At 47.6% G+C, this 15368-nt stretch overlaps 6 protein-coding genes across 6 annotated transcripts; 5 read left to right on the top strand and 1 right to left on the bottom strand.

Annotated features, from left to right (window-relative positions):
• Nucleotides 1-549: 549 nt before the first annotated feature.
• AO090038000544 (uncharacterized protein) lies at nt 550-1545 on the top strand (the record flags this gene model as incomplete). Its single annotated transcript, XM_001825396.1, has 1 exon — nt 550-1545. One exon carries the CDS (start codon nt 550-552, stop codon nt 1543-1545), a length of 996 nt encoding a protein of 331 aa, XP_001825448.1.
• Nucleotides 1546-2278: 733 nt separating this feature from the next.
• AO090038000545 (uncharacterized protein) lies at nt 2279-3563 on the top strand (the record flags this gene model as incomplete). The annotated part of the gene is made up of 4 exons (XM_001825397.1): nt 2279-2314; nt 2377-2551; nt 2616-2767; nt 2853-3563. 4 exons carry the CDS (start codon nt 2279-2281, stop codon nt 3561-3563), a joined length of 1074 nt encoding a protein of 357 aa, XP_001825449.1.
• A 1854-nt stretch (nt 3564-5417) lies between these two features.
• Nucleotides 5418-6221, top strand: AO090038000546 (uncharacterized protein; the record flags this gene model as incomplete). Its single annotated transcript, XM_001825398.3, has 3 exons — nt 5418-5639; nt 5696-5886; nt 5942-6221. 3 exons carry the CDS (start codon nt 5418-5420, stop codon nt 6219-6221), a joined length of 693 nt encoding a protein of 230 aa, XP_001825450.3.
• Nucleotides 6222-7288: 1067 nt separating this feature from the next.
• Nucleotides 7289-7924, top strand: AO090038000547 (uncharacterized protein; the record flags this gene model as incomplete). The annotated part of the gene is made up of 1 exon (XM_001825399.3): nt 7289-7924. One exon carries the CDS (start codon nt 7289-7291, stop codon nt 7922-7924), a length of 636 nt encoding a protein of 211 aa, XP_001825451.3.
• A 1994-nt stretch (nt 7925-9918) lies between these two features.
• AO090038000549 (aminotransferase class I/II-fold pyridoxal phosphate-dependent enzyme) lies at nt 9919-10728 on the bottom strand (the record flags this gene model as incomplete). The annotated part of the gene is made up of 1 exon (XM_001825400.3): nt 9919-10728. One exon carries the CDS (start codon nt 10726-10728, stop codon nt 9919-9921), a length of 810 nt encoding a protein of 269 aa, XP_001825452.3.
• A 1253-nt stretch (nt 10729-11981) lies between these two features.
• On the top strand, nt 11982-15008 carry AO090038000550 (uncharacterized protein; the record flags this gene model as incomplete). Its single annotated transcript, XM_001825401.1, has 1 exon — nt 11982-15008. The coding sequence occupies one exon, from the start codon at nt 11982-11984 to the stop codon at nt 15006-15008; it is 3027 nt and encodes a 1008-aa protein (XP_001825453.1).
• Between the last annotated feature and the right edge of the window lie 360 nt (nt 15009-15368).

Genomic DNA, 15368 nt, shown 5'->3' with positions numbered 1-15368 from the left:
TCGAGGTAGTGCCGATACGTGAATGGGAGGTGTTGCACCTCGGGCATCGCCGTCCGAGTAGGATATATCATTTCGCCTCTTAAGGCTTGGCAGGCCCACCAGGTCGATGGATTCGGTCGCGTTAACAACTCGAACATCCCCGACTCCATTTCTATTACAGCACCTGCGTTCCTGCGACTAAATGGGAGGGGGATACCTGTCGGACGATCGGTGATTGGTCTGCTTCTACAGATTGGTCAAGTACCCAGACCAGCAAAGACTCTCCGACGGTGGACCTCGTTGTCTGGCTATCAGTCAGTCTATTTTGGCCCCCGCAGAACATCGAACAATAAAACCTTAGGGCTTATGAATACGTTCTTTAGGTTGCCTCAGCGTAAAAGCCCGTCCATAGTCCTTTCAAGCGTAGAGAAAGAGATGACATCGTCTTCTTCACGGCTCTACTCGTCACTCATTGCTCTCTAGAGAGAATCTTACCTGCTTTCCCCTCGCTCTACCTCTATTTGTCGCTTTCGTGGTCATTAGAATCCTATCTTCTTTTTTCTACACGCCATGGCTTCCACTCTCAAGGCCAATGTCCCCAAGATCGATGTGTCGCCCTTGTTTGGTGACAATATGGAGGAGAAGATGAAGGCGGCGCGCGCAATTGACGCTGCTTCACGCGACACCGGCTTCTTCTATGCGATCAACCATGGAATCGATGTGAATCGACTCTCGCAGAAGACCAAGGAGTTCCACATGTCCATTACAGATGAAGAGAAATGGGACCTTGCCATTCGCGCCTACAACAAGGAGCACCAGGACCAGATCCGGGCCGGGTACTATTTATCTATCCCAGGCAAAAAGGCTGTGGAATCCTTCTGCTATCTAAACCCTAACTTCAAGAGCGACCACCCTCGCATTCAATCGAAGACACCTACTCACGAGGTCAACGTGTGGCCCGACGAGACGAAGCATCCGGGCTTCCGCGAATTCGCCGAGCAGTACTACTGGGATGTGTTCGGGCTCTCGACGGCTCTGCTGCGAGGCTATGCTCTGGCACTGGGCAAAGAGGAGGACTTCTTCAGCCGCCACTTTAAGAAGGATGACGCCCTCTCCTCGGTCGTTCTCATCCGCTACCCATTTTTAGACCCCTACCCACCAGCCGCCATCAAGACCGCAGCGGACGGCACCAAATTAAGTTTTGAATGGCATGAAGATGTGTCGCTCATCACCGTCCTGTACCAGTCCAACGTGCAGAACCTGCAAGTGGAGACCCCTCAAGGCTACCTTGACATCGAGGCGAACGACACCGGCTACCTGATCAACTGCGGCAGCTACATGGCACACATCACCAACAACTACTACCCCGCCCCTATTCATCGGGTCAAATGGGTGAACGAGGAGCGCCAATCCCTTCCATTTTTTGTCAATTTGGGCTTTGACGAGACAATCCAGCCGTGGGACCCACGTAGCCCCGACGGCAAGACCGACAAGGAGCCAGTCTCCTACGGCCAGTATCTGCAGAATGGCCTAGTTAGTTTGATCAACAAGAATGGTCAGACCTAAGATGAGGGGTAGCCGAACGTACTTAGTCAATAAATGAATGCCCTAATGCAAAGATCAAAAATGCGCACATCCTTCGTATTCGTCGAACATAGTTTATGCTGGGGCCAATGGCTCGATCTAGTAGAAGACCAAGCCCGCTCTGAAATGCCAGCCTGTCCTTCTTGTCTTGTCAACATAATGCTGCCAAGCGGTTACCTAATATAATGCTTTCTTCAGCTCCAATTTCCCGAAGCGATTACCTTGGCATTTGCCACTGCGGACGACTTTTTCGTTTGCTAAATTTACCTTCGCAGCTTTACCCACGCCGAGATTCTAGGTGCGGTCCGCGTCAAATAAATGAATCAGGACGATTTCGATGGCTCCTCATTGGTGCTGAGGGTAGCCAGAATGCAACACTAACCAGAAGCCTGCAGAACGCTATACATGTGGGTCCGTAGTGAAGAATGGATAACAGTGGATACCTCGTGTTGGACTCCACTGAGTAGTTACCCAGGGCCATTTTAGCCTACCGATGTATCAAAGGCTATGTTAGGCAAGGCCATTCAGGGACTCTCTGCACCCTCATGCTACAAGTATGGACTCAACATTGGGGCTTGAGCTGCAGTAAGGTGGACCAAAGAAAAAATGAATATGTCTCAGTGTATTCCCACCGGAATCCTCGAACCCAAGGGTTGTGTTTCTCATCTTTATCTGTCCAATTCAACTACTTGCTTAACTACGGCCCACACCCAATATGCTTCAGGTTACTTGCCAAGGCAACCCCTTCGAGGTAGGCCCTTTGCTGAACGTCGCAATTCTTCATGAAATTGGTTCAGTTCTGACCTGGTCTAGATTGGGTACCAACATGGCTCGACCGCCAAAGCTGTGATCGCCAAATCTATTAACTTCGCCGTCGGTCTCATCCGAGGGAAAACGAAGAAGACGGAGGACGAGCTTAAGCAGATTCTCATGGAGCTGGGAAGCGTGATTGAGAAAAGATGGCCCAGATATCATGAGGAGATTCGCGGTGGGTGTGGCTTTTGTCTCCCTACCTTCTATATCATACTGACGAGGACTCATGAAAATCAAAGGTATCGCAAAGGGTGCCGAACGCGATGTTTCCGAGATTATTATGCTCAATACCCGCACAGAATTTGCATATGGCCTGGTCGAAGCCCGTGATGGCTGCACTACCGTTTATTGTAAACTTTCCAACGGAGCACTACAGGGTCAAAACTGGGATGTACGTAAAGACGTTTAACCTCTTCGATTTGATCTCATGGAATCTGCCGCTGACATTTACACTTTTACCCTCTCCTGAGTTCCAGTTCTTCTCCGCCACCAAAGAGAATCTGATCCAGTTGACCATCCGTCAACCCGGCCTGCCCACCATCAAGATGATCACGGAAGCTGGAATTATCGGCAAGGTTGGATTCAACAGTGCGGGAGTTGCCGTCAACTACAATGCTCTTCACCTTCAGGGCCTTCGGCCCACTGGACTTCCTTCGCATCTTGCCCTCCGCATGGCTCTTGAAAGCACGTCTCCTTCCCAGGCCTATGACCGAATCGTGGAGCAAGGTGGAATGGCCGCCAGCGCCTTTATCATGGTCGGCAACGGGCAGGAGGCATACGGGCTGGAATTCTCCCCCATCAGCCTCCGAAAGCAGGTGCTCGACGCAAAGGGCAGACTGGTGCACACCAACCACTGCTTGCTCAACCATGGCGAAAATGCGAAAGAACTCGATCCTCTACCGGACTCGTGGAGTCGCCATCAGCGTATGGAAAACCTTCTTGACCGGTTTGATGGTACCAAAGAGGCATTTTCCCGGCTCTGGGAGGATGAAGACAACTATCCTTTTAGCATATGTCGAGCATACGAGGAAGGTAAAAGTAGGGGAGCCACCTTGTTCAACATTATGTACGATCACGCCCGCCGAGAGGCGACTGTGCGTTTTGGCCGGCCGAAGAACCCGGATGAGACGTTTGTCTTGCAGTTCGACGATGAGGACAAAAGGTCTGCGCTCAATGCTAAACTTTGAAGGGCCTCTTTTGACTGACCCGCGTGTGGCAGTGCTGCATCCTGATCTCTCTGCACATCGCTCAATCCGACCCTCTGTAATATACAGAATAATAGAGAGAAGCTTCGAAAGAATAGTTATTGAAGTAGTTGCATCTTACCTTCTAAAAAGACCTAGTCATTTTATATAAAAACAGTTGGGTAAAGAGCAACAATTCCTCTATGCTGATGGCTAAAGAATCAGGTCTAGGGCGGACTGTAGAACCGAAACCTCTCCCTTAAAGAACTTAATGTTAGATGCTGTACCTCAGATTTATGTGTAATACCGCGATTCCTTTCTATATAACCTACTAAGCTTTGGGGCTCAAAAAAAAAAAAAAAAAAAAAAAAAAAAAAAAAAAAAAAAAAAAAAAAAAAAAAAAAAAAAAACCAACACAAGGACTGTGACGAGAGACTGAAAACGAGCCGGTTGTTTATAGATACATAACTAAAGACCCCATGCATCTGACATCCAGGCAGCCCCTTACTCGCAATGTGTCACAAGACCTCGGACTCTTAGCCATCCTAGACGTAAGCTGAGTTATGGAATGCTGTGTATCTGTTCACCATTTACGAAAGAACTACAAGCGTAGGAGAAGCGTCATCATCTGCCATGGAGAGCATAACTTCCTACAACATATAGGTACCTGCTCTCCTGAGCTGGTCGCCGTATCAATGTAGGCTACGTTATCCTGAAGTCATGTACAGATGCTGCAAGATTACCCGATGCCAACCGGTCAAAAGACAACAGGACCCCCAGACATGTGCAAGCTATCGGGACATACTTCCTGACCTTTAGGGTGCGCTCCATAATCCTGTACGAAGGACTGACAGTATCGCAAATGACCACAAGGGTGTCCGCATAAAACAGGTTAGAACGACCCATATCTGTGTATATAAAGTATCTGAGTATTTGGACCAAACGGATTCCAGAACCCGACATTGACTGTATGAATATTCATTAGCTAAAGGATTTGCATGTAGCTTTGGACTTGCTCAACCAGAGAGTATTGCTTGGTAGTATCCGATGGTAGCCTTTCCTTTTTCGCTGCTTACGCTTCCCCACAGGTTGTTTTCATTGCCGTGCTATAACCTTGGCTCCACGCCCTGTATATTGTACGTTAGTCTAGGACATACCATTCACATAGGGGGCCGTGGTTCTTGTCATCATTAGGTTTCTTCAGAACCCCGTTCCCTGAAACCGCTTTTGTATAAGGTCTTAGTATTCAACATTGCGTCACAAAATCCCCGCAGTTCCACAAATCGAGCAGATGGGGAGGGTCAGTGCTTGGGGAGGTCATGGACAGAGTATAAGGGTTTCTAAACGATCCAGTGATCTCACCATGTATACCAAGTTATCCGACATACCAGCTGTAGAGAGAATCCTTGCCTATGGTACCTTGGAATATTCGGGTTAAGTTCCGTTGAGTTATCATCTATAACATGTGGTGTCTTGCATCTGTCAGTTGGGACCACCCAGCATTCTCCTCATACCATCACTTCATGTGTGTGCATAGACAGATCTATGGTTTCTAAGTTACGAATTGACTTCAGATATTGGTGTCTAGGCAGTTCCATATCCATAGCTGACGTATGTTTGCGCCCAATCCAGATATGTCTTTTACTCCGTTTTGACGTATACTCGGGTATGATTTCCATGGCCAGACCCTTCCCTGCAAACAGGAGATGCAAATGTTCAGAGAACAATGTCTATATATACCGGTCAGTATATCTCCGATTCTAGTCGAGTATTCCTCATCCAAATCCTCTCGAATCTTCTTCATACATACTGTTCCTTACTATCAGCAGCGGATACCTTCATTCAAGCTCAACCAGCATGTCTTCTCTTGGCAGCACCGATCTTGCCGGCCTGACTACAGACGACAAGAACTTGTACCTTTTCTATCAAAGGTCTGGCTACATTGTCGAAGCCTTTTCCGAGGAAGGTGGCCCTCCCACGCAGACATCTGTGCAAGTCGCCGCAGACGCGCAGAGTGGTGGTTCCCCTTTGACTGCCTACTATGTCAAAGAGGATATGAACTACGACAAGCATTCCACGGTATGTGTACACCGAAGTACTATAGTAACGGTAGCTCTACTAACAGCAGCCCCTAGATCCACATGATCTATCTCAACAAAGAAGGCCACTTGATTGAAAAGGTCAGAAGGGTCTCCTCGGACAAGTGGGAAGACGCTCCCAAGCCACCAGGCCATGCCGCAGAAAACTCGCGCATCACCAGTGGTGTGTCCCAGAAGGGCTTCGAACGGGAAAGCTCTCATGGAACCCAGGTGGTATTCTTCGTTAGGTGGGGATTATGCCACATAAGCTCTATCGTGATACTGGTACTGATTGGGTAACAGCCGAGAGGAGCATGGGAAGTCGCCCATTACTGAACTTCGCCGGGACAACAAGGGTAACTTCCACCTGGAACACGTGCTTTCGGACGAGCCTCTCTCCCTTCCTGGAACGCATCTCGCATGTATTGTCACTCGGGAGAATGTGGACCTGTATCACCAAGACCATGACAAGAATATCAAGTGGTGGAGATATGAGGCCGAACGCAAGCGCTGGGAAAGTAAGTTGGCACCTCCCGAAGCCCATTTGCTTCTAGCAAGGCTGATCTTCTGTCCCTTATTCTAGACAAGGGAAAAGTGCTTGAGGGCAGCAGAGTCATGGTCAGGACCCCGTTGGCTTCTGTGCAACATGAAGGCAAGAACCACATTATCTATGCTGATGATCAGATGAGACTGCGGGACTGCGTCGACGGCAAAACTATTGACGTTGTACGGCGAGTCTATGGGGACGCTGGAGTTAATGCCATGGTGTATCGCAACAAGATCATCCTGTTCTACAAGATGGTCGAACCCGAGGGAGCGATTGGCACTGCTTCATTCATGGAGGGCAAGTGGAAGGAAGAGGGTGTCTTCATCAAGCCTTGAAGGCAAGAAGAAGAGATTTTTACCAAGGAGAGTCGATATGCCTCCTTGACTTTGCCTCCTTGATTTTGCCTCTCTTTGCTACCTTGGCTTCCTTGGCTCTGCTTGCTTTGCTTTGCTTTGCTCTGCTTCTTTGGCTTTGCTGTTTTTCAGTGGCGTTATGTTGATGCTTTTGGACGGCTAACTCTTGTGCCTTTGCTTGTAGCTCTTCGTAAACCTGTTCCCAGATTGGAAACGCGTTAGGTATCGATGAAATCCATTTATTGTTTTGACCCTTATCTGTATTGCTCGACGAGAGATATGCGTATAAATTAGCTCTTTGTCTGAGAGGAGACGTATAAACTTCTCTCGCGCTCATAGTGAACGTACAAATCGAGGAGCTACTCAGACCTGAGTATGCAGATAATGATGCAGTTTGTTATGAGACTTGTGTGGTGGCGACATCTGGGTTTCATATCAATTAGTCTGACAGTCTAGATCTCGGTAGATTTTAATCTCCTCGATGATGTTTTCAGAGTGAAAGAAGGCTCCGTTTCGTTCTGAGTGAAATAAAGAGAAAGAGATTCACTTGAGAACATGACCGAAATAATATTCACCCCCTGTTAGTAAGCTTTATTGAGTCACAACAGAAGTTCTACAAACACAACTGGGCGCGTGAACTAGGACTCCGACAAAACACAAGCCATCTAACTTGCAACATCCTCTCGGAAACAGCTTATCGATCTTGTTTCGTCTCTTTTCGACAGCTAGAGATCACCCACACCTCCCAAAATGAAGCCAGAAAACAATGTAACCCATGTGATCGATCCAGACGGAAATGTGACGATCATTCTGCAGAATGCAAACAAACGCTTTGTCAGGTTCATTGAGGGATCCAGCCTCAAAAGGAAGCGCAAGACGCCACTTGTGACCCAAGAGTTCCGCATTCTAGTATCTGCAAGCCACCTCACTTCCGTCTCGCCAGTCTTCAAAAGCGCCCTTGAAGGAACATGGAAGGAGGGCCTTACGCTCCGCAGTGCAGGCTCAGTCAATATCACAGTGGATGGTTGGGATCTGGAGGCACTTCTAATTTTGTTGAGAATCTGTCACTGCAAACACCACCAGGTTCTGCGAACGCTTGGACTTGAATTACTTGCGAAAATCACTCTTCTGGTGGATTACTATCAGTGTTTCGATGTCCTGCGATTCTTCGCGGATACGTGGATTAGCTGCTTAGCGCAGAGCTTTCCAACACAATACTCGCGCGACGTGCTGTTATGGGTGTGGATATCGTGGGCTTGGAAAATGCCTGCTCTCTTTAAAAAGGCAACAGGGCTTATTATAAGCCAAGCTACGGGTTCAATTACCTCGCTTGGTTTACCAATCCCACAGAGGATCATTGGTACAACCAGCTACGTCGCTGCTTGACTGACCTTTGCTAACGAGTCCCATAGACGACATCAACGTAAAGAGGCTGGAGGCAATTCGACATACATTTTCCTCTCTAGACAGCCTTCAAACTTCTCTCATTGAGGGAAAGCGTGGCTGCTCCCTTGGGTGCAGGTCGATTATGCTTGGTACTCTCATATTACAGAGACATTCGAAGGGCTTGCTCACACCAATTGGCACAGCACCACGTCTTGTAGGTTTAAAGGCTGGTGATCTTGTGACAAAAGTGTGTAACTTCAGTCTCCCAGAGTGGCATTCAGGAGGGGATCGCAATGGTCGGGCTTTCAACTGTCATCGGGGTATCATGACTTGCCTGAATTCGGAATTGGAACTAAGCCTCCGGGGTCTTGATCTTCAACGCCAAACAGCTTAAGGTCGTTCGGCAGAGGCTTTTTTTTTATTCCGGATGAGCATACAACAATTATGGGTGTCCTTGATATGATTCTTGTCGTGATACTGCTTGACTATATGGTGTTATTGCAACCTGGCCCTTTACTTGAAATGCTTTTTTGTTTGTTCTTCTCCTATCTCTTCCTTTCGGCTTCTGGCACGCTCTTGACACCATATCTACAAGCAACAACATAACAACCGACTACAAACAACTAAGGAGAGCTCACTATTATCACTTTCGAGTACTTCAATGGGTAGGGGAGAATTTAGATGCTATAAATATGGGTCCATACTTCAAGATCACCCTAGTGAAAGTGGTTTAAGCTAGATGCAATCAGTTTAAGAGTCTATCTAAGATATGGTCTTCCTGACCACCCCAAGCTTGCCACCAAAACTAGGCCTGTTGCATTAGAGATCCACATACCAGCACAGCATGGGCTAATTCCGGCAAAGTCAAGCTATATTTGAATGAGCTGACTCGCAGCTGCGACATGCGAATCCGTCTCTATTCTGTTGCTTTAGACTTGAAATCCAGTATAAGTACAGGAGCTTTATTAAGACCCCTCTGACAGAAGTCATGAAGTCACCCGGGCAACTAGTAAAGCGATGTGGTGGGACTCAAATACCATGAAGTATAAGCGAATGATAAGTTATATATCACGAGACGAATAGCACATAGCGTCCTTTCGATATAACTAAAGGTAATAAGAACTCAAGGATGATCCTTACTTCAACTCTCATTCCAACCCTAGTCCTTCCAAAGCTTAACTAAACAGTATATTTGTATTAGGGCATGCTTCAAAACCGGTTACCTGCCAAATCAAAAGTTACTGCACTGCATTAAGCTTTATCAATCCGCCATATTCCAATTTTATCTCACTGTGGCAATCTGGTATTCACATGAGACGAAGACAAAAAGAACAGAAACAGAGGAAAGAAAGGGGGAAACAAAGGTCAGGTACCTTTCCAGATATCGAACTTGTAAATTTTCTCACATTCGGGCAGGTCCTCGCTTTCTCTCATCGAGTCTTATTTGCCCCTGGGCCCACTCTCTCAATAAACGAACAATGCCTTCGATCTGGCTCTCCGTATTGTCAGCGTGTATGACAATCCGAATTCGATCTTTGCCCTTAGGCACTAGGGGAAAGTTCGCTGTGTTTACCCAATACTTCGCCTGGTGTATATGATGTGCCAATTCCTTCGCCTTTCCGGGCTGCACCACGATTGCCGCTATGGGGGCCAGGAAGGGCTCTGATCGCCAGGTCTTCTCGGTCGGAAGATGAAAAATACCCTTTTCTTTTGCATGCTGCCACTCAACACTTGTCGTTAGCGTCTGGTAGAAGAACTGCAGATTTTTCTGCAGTCGGAATCGACGCTACAATATAGAGTTAGCCGGCTAGAGCCTTATTATACAAGGCTAAACGAACCTTTTCTCCCTCCTCACTGGCTAACAAATCATAACCAGCCTTCACGGCTGATACAGTAAGAAAGCTAGGAGCTGTGCTGAAAATGACACTGCGACCATAGTTGAGGAGCGCGAATTTAATTGTTTCGTTGGCCAATACCACCGCTATGTTTTCTCATTAGACTCCATAGCCAGGAAGCACGAAAGGATGATTCTTACCTCCTGCCGAGCCTAGTCCTTTTCCGCAAGTCTGAAGTCGTATTCCAAAGACATCCTCCAGTTTATAATGACAGATGAACCCCGAGCCATTTGGTCCGACAATTCCATTGGAGTGGGCCTCATCGATTGCAAGCACATAATTTCCCCGCGGAAGTGTCTCACGGACAACATCCACTATCTCAAGAACTGGAGCCATGTCGCCATCCAGGCTGTAGAAAGATTCCAGTGATATGAAGACTACCTGTTTCCCTTCAGAAACGGCAGGGTGCCCAGCTTTGATGCCCTCCAGGCAGTCTCGAAGAGATTCACAATCACTGTGTTTAAATGGGACAGTCGTGGCTCGTCCCCTTCTCATTCCGTCATGAATGCTTGCGTGCACGAGCTCGTCATAAACGACAAAGTCACCAGGCTGCGGGATCACAGACCAAACGGCTACATTAGCATCATACCCCGAGCTAAAGAACATGGCCGACTCAGCACCGTGAAACTGAGCCAAGTCACGCTCAATGTTCTCTAGATACTGTTTGGTACCATCTAAAATTCGTGAAGAGGTACTTCCGACAGTGAAGTTGGGGTGTTTCCGAAGCTCGCGCAAAAATGCCTTCGATAGAACCCCGGAGGATGACAGAGAGAGGCTGTCGTTAGAGCCAAAGTCTTTCATTTTGGCCAGAGTAGCCGCAGAAGGAGGGTCAATAAGTCGACCCTCTTCGCGGCGGTTGTCCAGCGCAGCCTGAAGCTTATGGCAAAGAATATTGAGTCCCACACTCATCTTGTTGTCTTAATGAATCCTGCTATGTGTCTGATACACTGCAGTTTGTCTGTCTTTATATAGTAGTACTGCACTGCATCACAGACTACAATTCTCCGGTACGTTTAACTTCAGTGATATCGTGAATACTTCATAGCGCCACATCCTGCGGCCCTACTAAATCTTGGGACGCAAAACTTGATCATGCTATATATTCATAGTAAATTCCCATGACAAGCCTCATAATATGTGGCACTCAGGCATGCTCGTGACCTCATCGGTTCAGTTTTCCTTGTATCGGAGCATCGGTTCCAGGTGACTAACTGTGCCCACGGGGCCCGTGCTCTCAGCGTCCAATATGTTAAAAATTCAAGGCCCTGGCAGGTTTTTCAAGCATCCCTGAAAGTGCATGAAGTCTAGACGTCAGTCGCTCATCTAGCTATCCAGTGAACTTAGGGAAGAGTACTCTATATGTGACTTGGCGAGTCTGCCATGCAGCTCTCGGAACTCAATATGAGGATTTGAACAAGAAACAGACAAATCAGCTCTCGCACTAAACGAAGCGCCCCCACAATTCTTCATCCCTCCCTGTCTATTGTGAATGTATATTCAGGAATAAACTGTATAACATCATCATAGGGTCATAAACCCATATCCGCTGCAATGTGGTATGAGAGCTTCTACGAATGGGTCCAAAAGAGGGCGTGCTAGATCGGCAAGATATGCGCTTGGGTCCTAGGCTTGAATGAGCCTACTCAACTGGCGCAACATCAGGCAAGGACTGGGAATTGCGCACGACTTAACCCTGCCTATTTCCTGTCACACTGCAAAATTCAGGTCATACGCCTCTTTCTTTGTATTTCTAACAAGTCTATGACCCCTTGAATTGTCGTAATTCCAAACATATGAGGCTTGATTAGACTGGATACCCACACAGCAGACTTCGATATGATAACAGTGGAAACTCAAAGTCGCCTGGCCACCACATTGGGCAGTAATAGTGACACCATCAAGAGCTGAATCAAGATAGTGAGAAACATTAACAAGAAGCCGGTAGGATAGCCTTGCTTTTACATTTTATATTACGGCATAGTGATGGAAAACAACCAAGAGGCACTGGATGAGGTGCGAGCATAAAACGATCATTTGCCAAATCTACTTGATGCAAGTGCATCGTCAACTCAGGTTCGTTATATGATCTAGTTGTTGCATGGTCAGGAAAAGCCCAGCTAGTTCTCATCCAACTCTACTTTCTGTTGTCTAGCCTTACAATCATGGAACAAATTGTCTATGCTCATGCTCAGCAAACCCCTGGTGCAACCGCCGTTATTGATGGAGCATCAACCCTCACGTACGGTGAACTGGTTGCTGAGTCAAAGGCATTGGCTCAGACACTAAGGGAAAAAATCAAGATCTCTATGGAGGAGCCGGTTGGGATTTTGCTCGATCCAGGGACATTACAAGTCGTTGCTCAACTTGCTGTCCTTCTGGTTGGAGGCACCTGCGTACCGATTGAGCCCTCCTTTCCGGAACACCGGATCACGTCCATGTTACGAGATGTCCACGCTAAGCATCTCATTATGAAAATGCCTGGAACCCGGACGCTCCATGAATTCAACCATATTTACTTCAGTGACATCGAAAAGTGTTCTATCTCTGTCGTTCCCGATTTAGAGTTTGGCCCTCAGGTCAACCGGAGCCATATACTCTTCACATCTGGGTCAACCGGGAAGCCGAAGCCGGTTCAGGTTCAAGCAAGTAGCATCCTACATCTTGCTACAAAGACTCCAGTGACACCACTTTCTCCAGAAGACCGAGTGGCAGAATTCAATAGTCCCGGCTTCGACCTTAGCTTGTTCGAGATCTGGGTCACCCTCATTGCAGGTGCGACCATTGTGGTCACTCCCCGCCATGTGGTCACAGACCCTAATGCTCTCCCTGCATTCCTTAAAGAGCAAAACGTGACTAGTATCATAATCACAGCGGCACTCTTTGAGACTATTGTCTTCACTTCCCCTGGAGCGTTTGAATCGCTACATCATGTTCTCACAGCAGGTGACGTCGCCAATCCGCGGGCGATGAGGAGCGTACTAGAAACAGGGCCCCCTCAGCATCTGTGGAATACATACGGACCAACCGAATGCACGACGCTGGCAACTATGTTTGACGTGACACTTCAAGAAACCCACCGTGAACGTATCAGCATTGGGCAGCCCGTGGGAGATATGGAAGTCATCTTACTAGACGAAGATCAGGAGCCTATTCTTGACTGCGGAAAACCCGGGGAAATTTGCATTGGAGGCCCTCAACAAACCCCTGGCTATTTGAACCGACCATCGGAAACTGAGAAATCCTTCATTCATTTACGTAAACAAGATCTCCGGATTCCGGGAGATGATGATCTTATACGTCTTTATCGGACTGGAGATATAGGTGCTTGGCAGTCTGAATCTCGTTGTCTCGACTTTCTCGGCAGGTCAGATACGCAGATCAAGTTCCGCGGGTTTCGAGTAGAGCTAGGAGAGATTGAATGCACCCTGCAGTCTCACGAGGAAGTTCAGGCAGCGGTTGTTGCTCGACAGCCCCCACTAAATGCTGATGGAACGGAAGCATTGGTGGCCTTCATTATTCCGAAGGCCACGGACTCTGTACATTCAGAGGGCTTGAGGGACGTTGCTCGTGAACGACTTCCACAATACATGATACCCAGTGCTATGATCTTCATGGAGAAGTTTCCTTTAACAGCAAACGGAAAAGTGGACCGTAAGGCATTGATAGATGACCGGCTCAAGATGCTTGAAGAACAGAAACCCCTTCAAAATGGCACTGAAGAGAAACAAGGCAAGATGACAGTTCTTTCTGACCTGTGCAAGAATATTCTGAACATGCCACAAGTTCACGAAGATGATGATCTATTTGATCTAGGCGCCACGTCACTCCAAGCTGCCACTCTTCTTGCGTTGATCCAAGATCGTCTAGGATGCATGGTTACAATGGAAGACCTTTACAGTCATTCTACGTTGTCAAGTCTATCACGGCTGATCGAACTCAGGGAATCTGGCACCTCATGCAATGCGCCTGATAACACCCGGCTGTGGTTGGAAGACATAAGTCGAGTCGATGATATTGAACTAATCCCTCACTGGGAATCCGAAGATGAGGGAAAGGTGTTTATCACAGGGGTGACCGGCTTCGTCGGAGCCCACTTTCTTCATCGTTTACTTTGCAAACCATCGGTCAAGCAAGTCGCTTGCCTGGCCCGCTCGAAGCAGGATGTGAGTGCAGCAACCCGGATTCGACAAGCCCTGGAACGCTACGACTTGTGGGCGGATTGCGCGGAACACGAGCAAAAGCTTATTGTTCTTGATGGTGATCTATTCGATAGCACTCTAGCCCTTGGGAAAGAGCGCTTCAACTGGCTAGCCAACTGGGCATCAGTAATTTTCCATCTCGGAGCTAAAGTCAACTTTTGTGAGTCGTACCGCGAACACCACAGATCCAACGTCATCGGCACCTGTAACGCTCTTCGCCTGGCTGCTGCAGGCCGTCGCAAAGCCTTCCATTACTTTTCTACTATCGACGTTTGGGGACCAACCGGCCTCATCCTGGGAAGCAAAGAGCTATACGAAGATGAAACCTTGATGCCACACAGCCAGGCCGTACGGTATGACCTAGGGTACTCGGGCAGCCAGTGGACAGCTGAATCGATGGTACGTCGCATGCGTGACCGAGGTTTACCCACCGTTATCTACCGGCCAGGGTTCATCATCGGCGACAGCGTAACTGGACATAGCAATCCAGACGACTTTATGTCCCGGCTGATAGTCGGATGCATCCAACTGGGTACATTTCCCAGATTGGACCAACGGCTAGAATATGTGACACTCGACTATGTGATCTCAGCTGCGATGCATATCGCCTCGTCTAATGAGAACTTAGGACGATCCTACAGCCTTCTATCGCCGGATCAATCAAAATCAATCACTGTCATAGATACCTGCCGCGTTATCAACGATGCAGGGTACCCATTGAAGATCATCGACTACAATGACTGGGTCGAACAGGTCTTCGCAGAACAACAACCGGATGGACCCCTGGCGCCTCTGTTACCGATGTTCCGGGAGCGCGTCCTCGGACGGTTGACCCGTTGGGAAGTTAGTCAATATACTCCGTATTATCGATCGGACAATACGGTCCAGGTCTTGAAGGATCGACCTGATATCCAGTATCAACCGTTGGATGCTCCGTTGCTGAAGAAGTACATCTCATTTTGGAACAGGAAGGGATTCTATAAGGTTTGAATCTAGTCTGGCTGTTCACTTGCCTCTCTCATTGATGCACTGCTACAAAGGTCCATCTACTTTTATAACAGAATGGCGTTCTATAAATTATAAATCGAGCTATATTCACTTGTTCTTTTCCAATTACATCACTCAACCAAAAAGAAAGACCAAAAAAGAAAACGGAAATCGGGTAAAATGTCATGTCCATGCGAGAAGAGCTATGCGAAACAAAACCCCACAATGTACCTCACACATCAATCCATGCTATTTCCTCATCTCTGCTTTAAACTTTCCTAGTCAGGAAAAGCTGTAATGAATGGCATGTTCGCCCTCATCTGTAGCTTTATCATCTAATAAAAAAAAGACTATTTAATCTTA

The sequence above is a fragment of the Aspergillus oryzae genome, chromosome 6, assembly GCF_000184455.2.
Source record: "Aspergillus oryzae RIB40 DNA, chromosome 6".
In the NCBI taxonomy this organism is placed as follows: domain Eukaryota; kingdom Fungi; phylum Ascomycota; class Eurotiomycetes; order Eurotiales; family Aspergillaceae; genus Aspergillus; species Aspergillus oryzae.
This window is presented reverse-complemented; position numbering and strand designations above follow the sequence as displayed.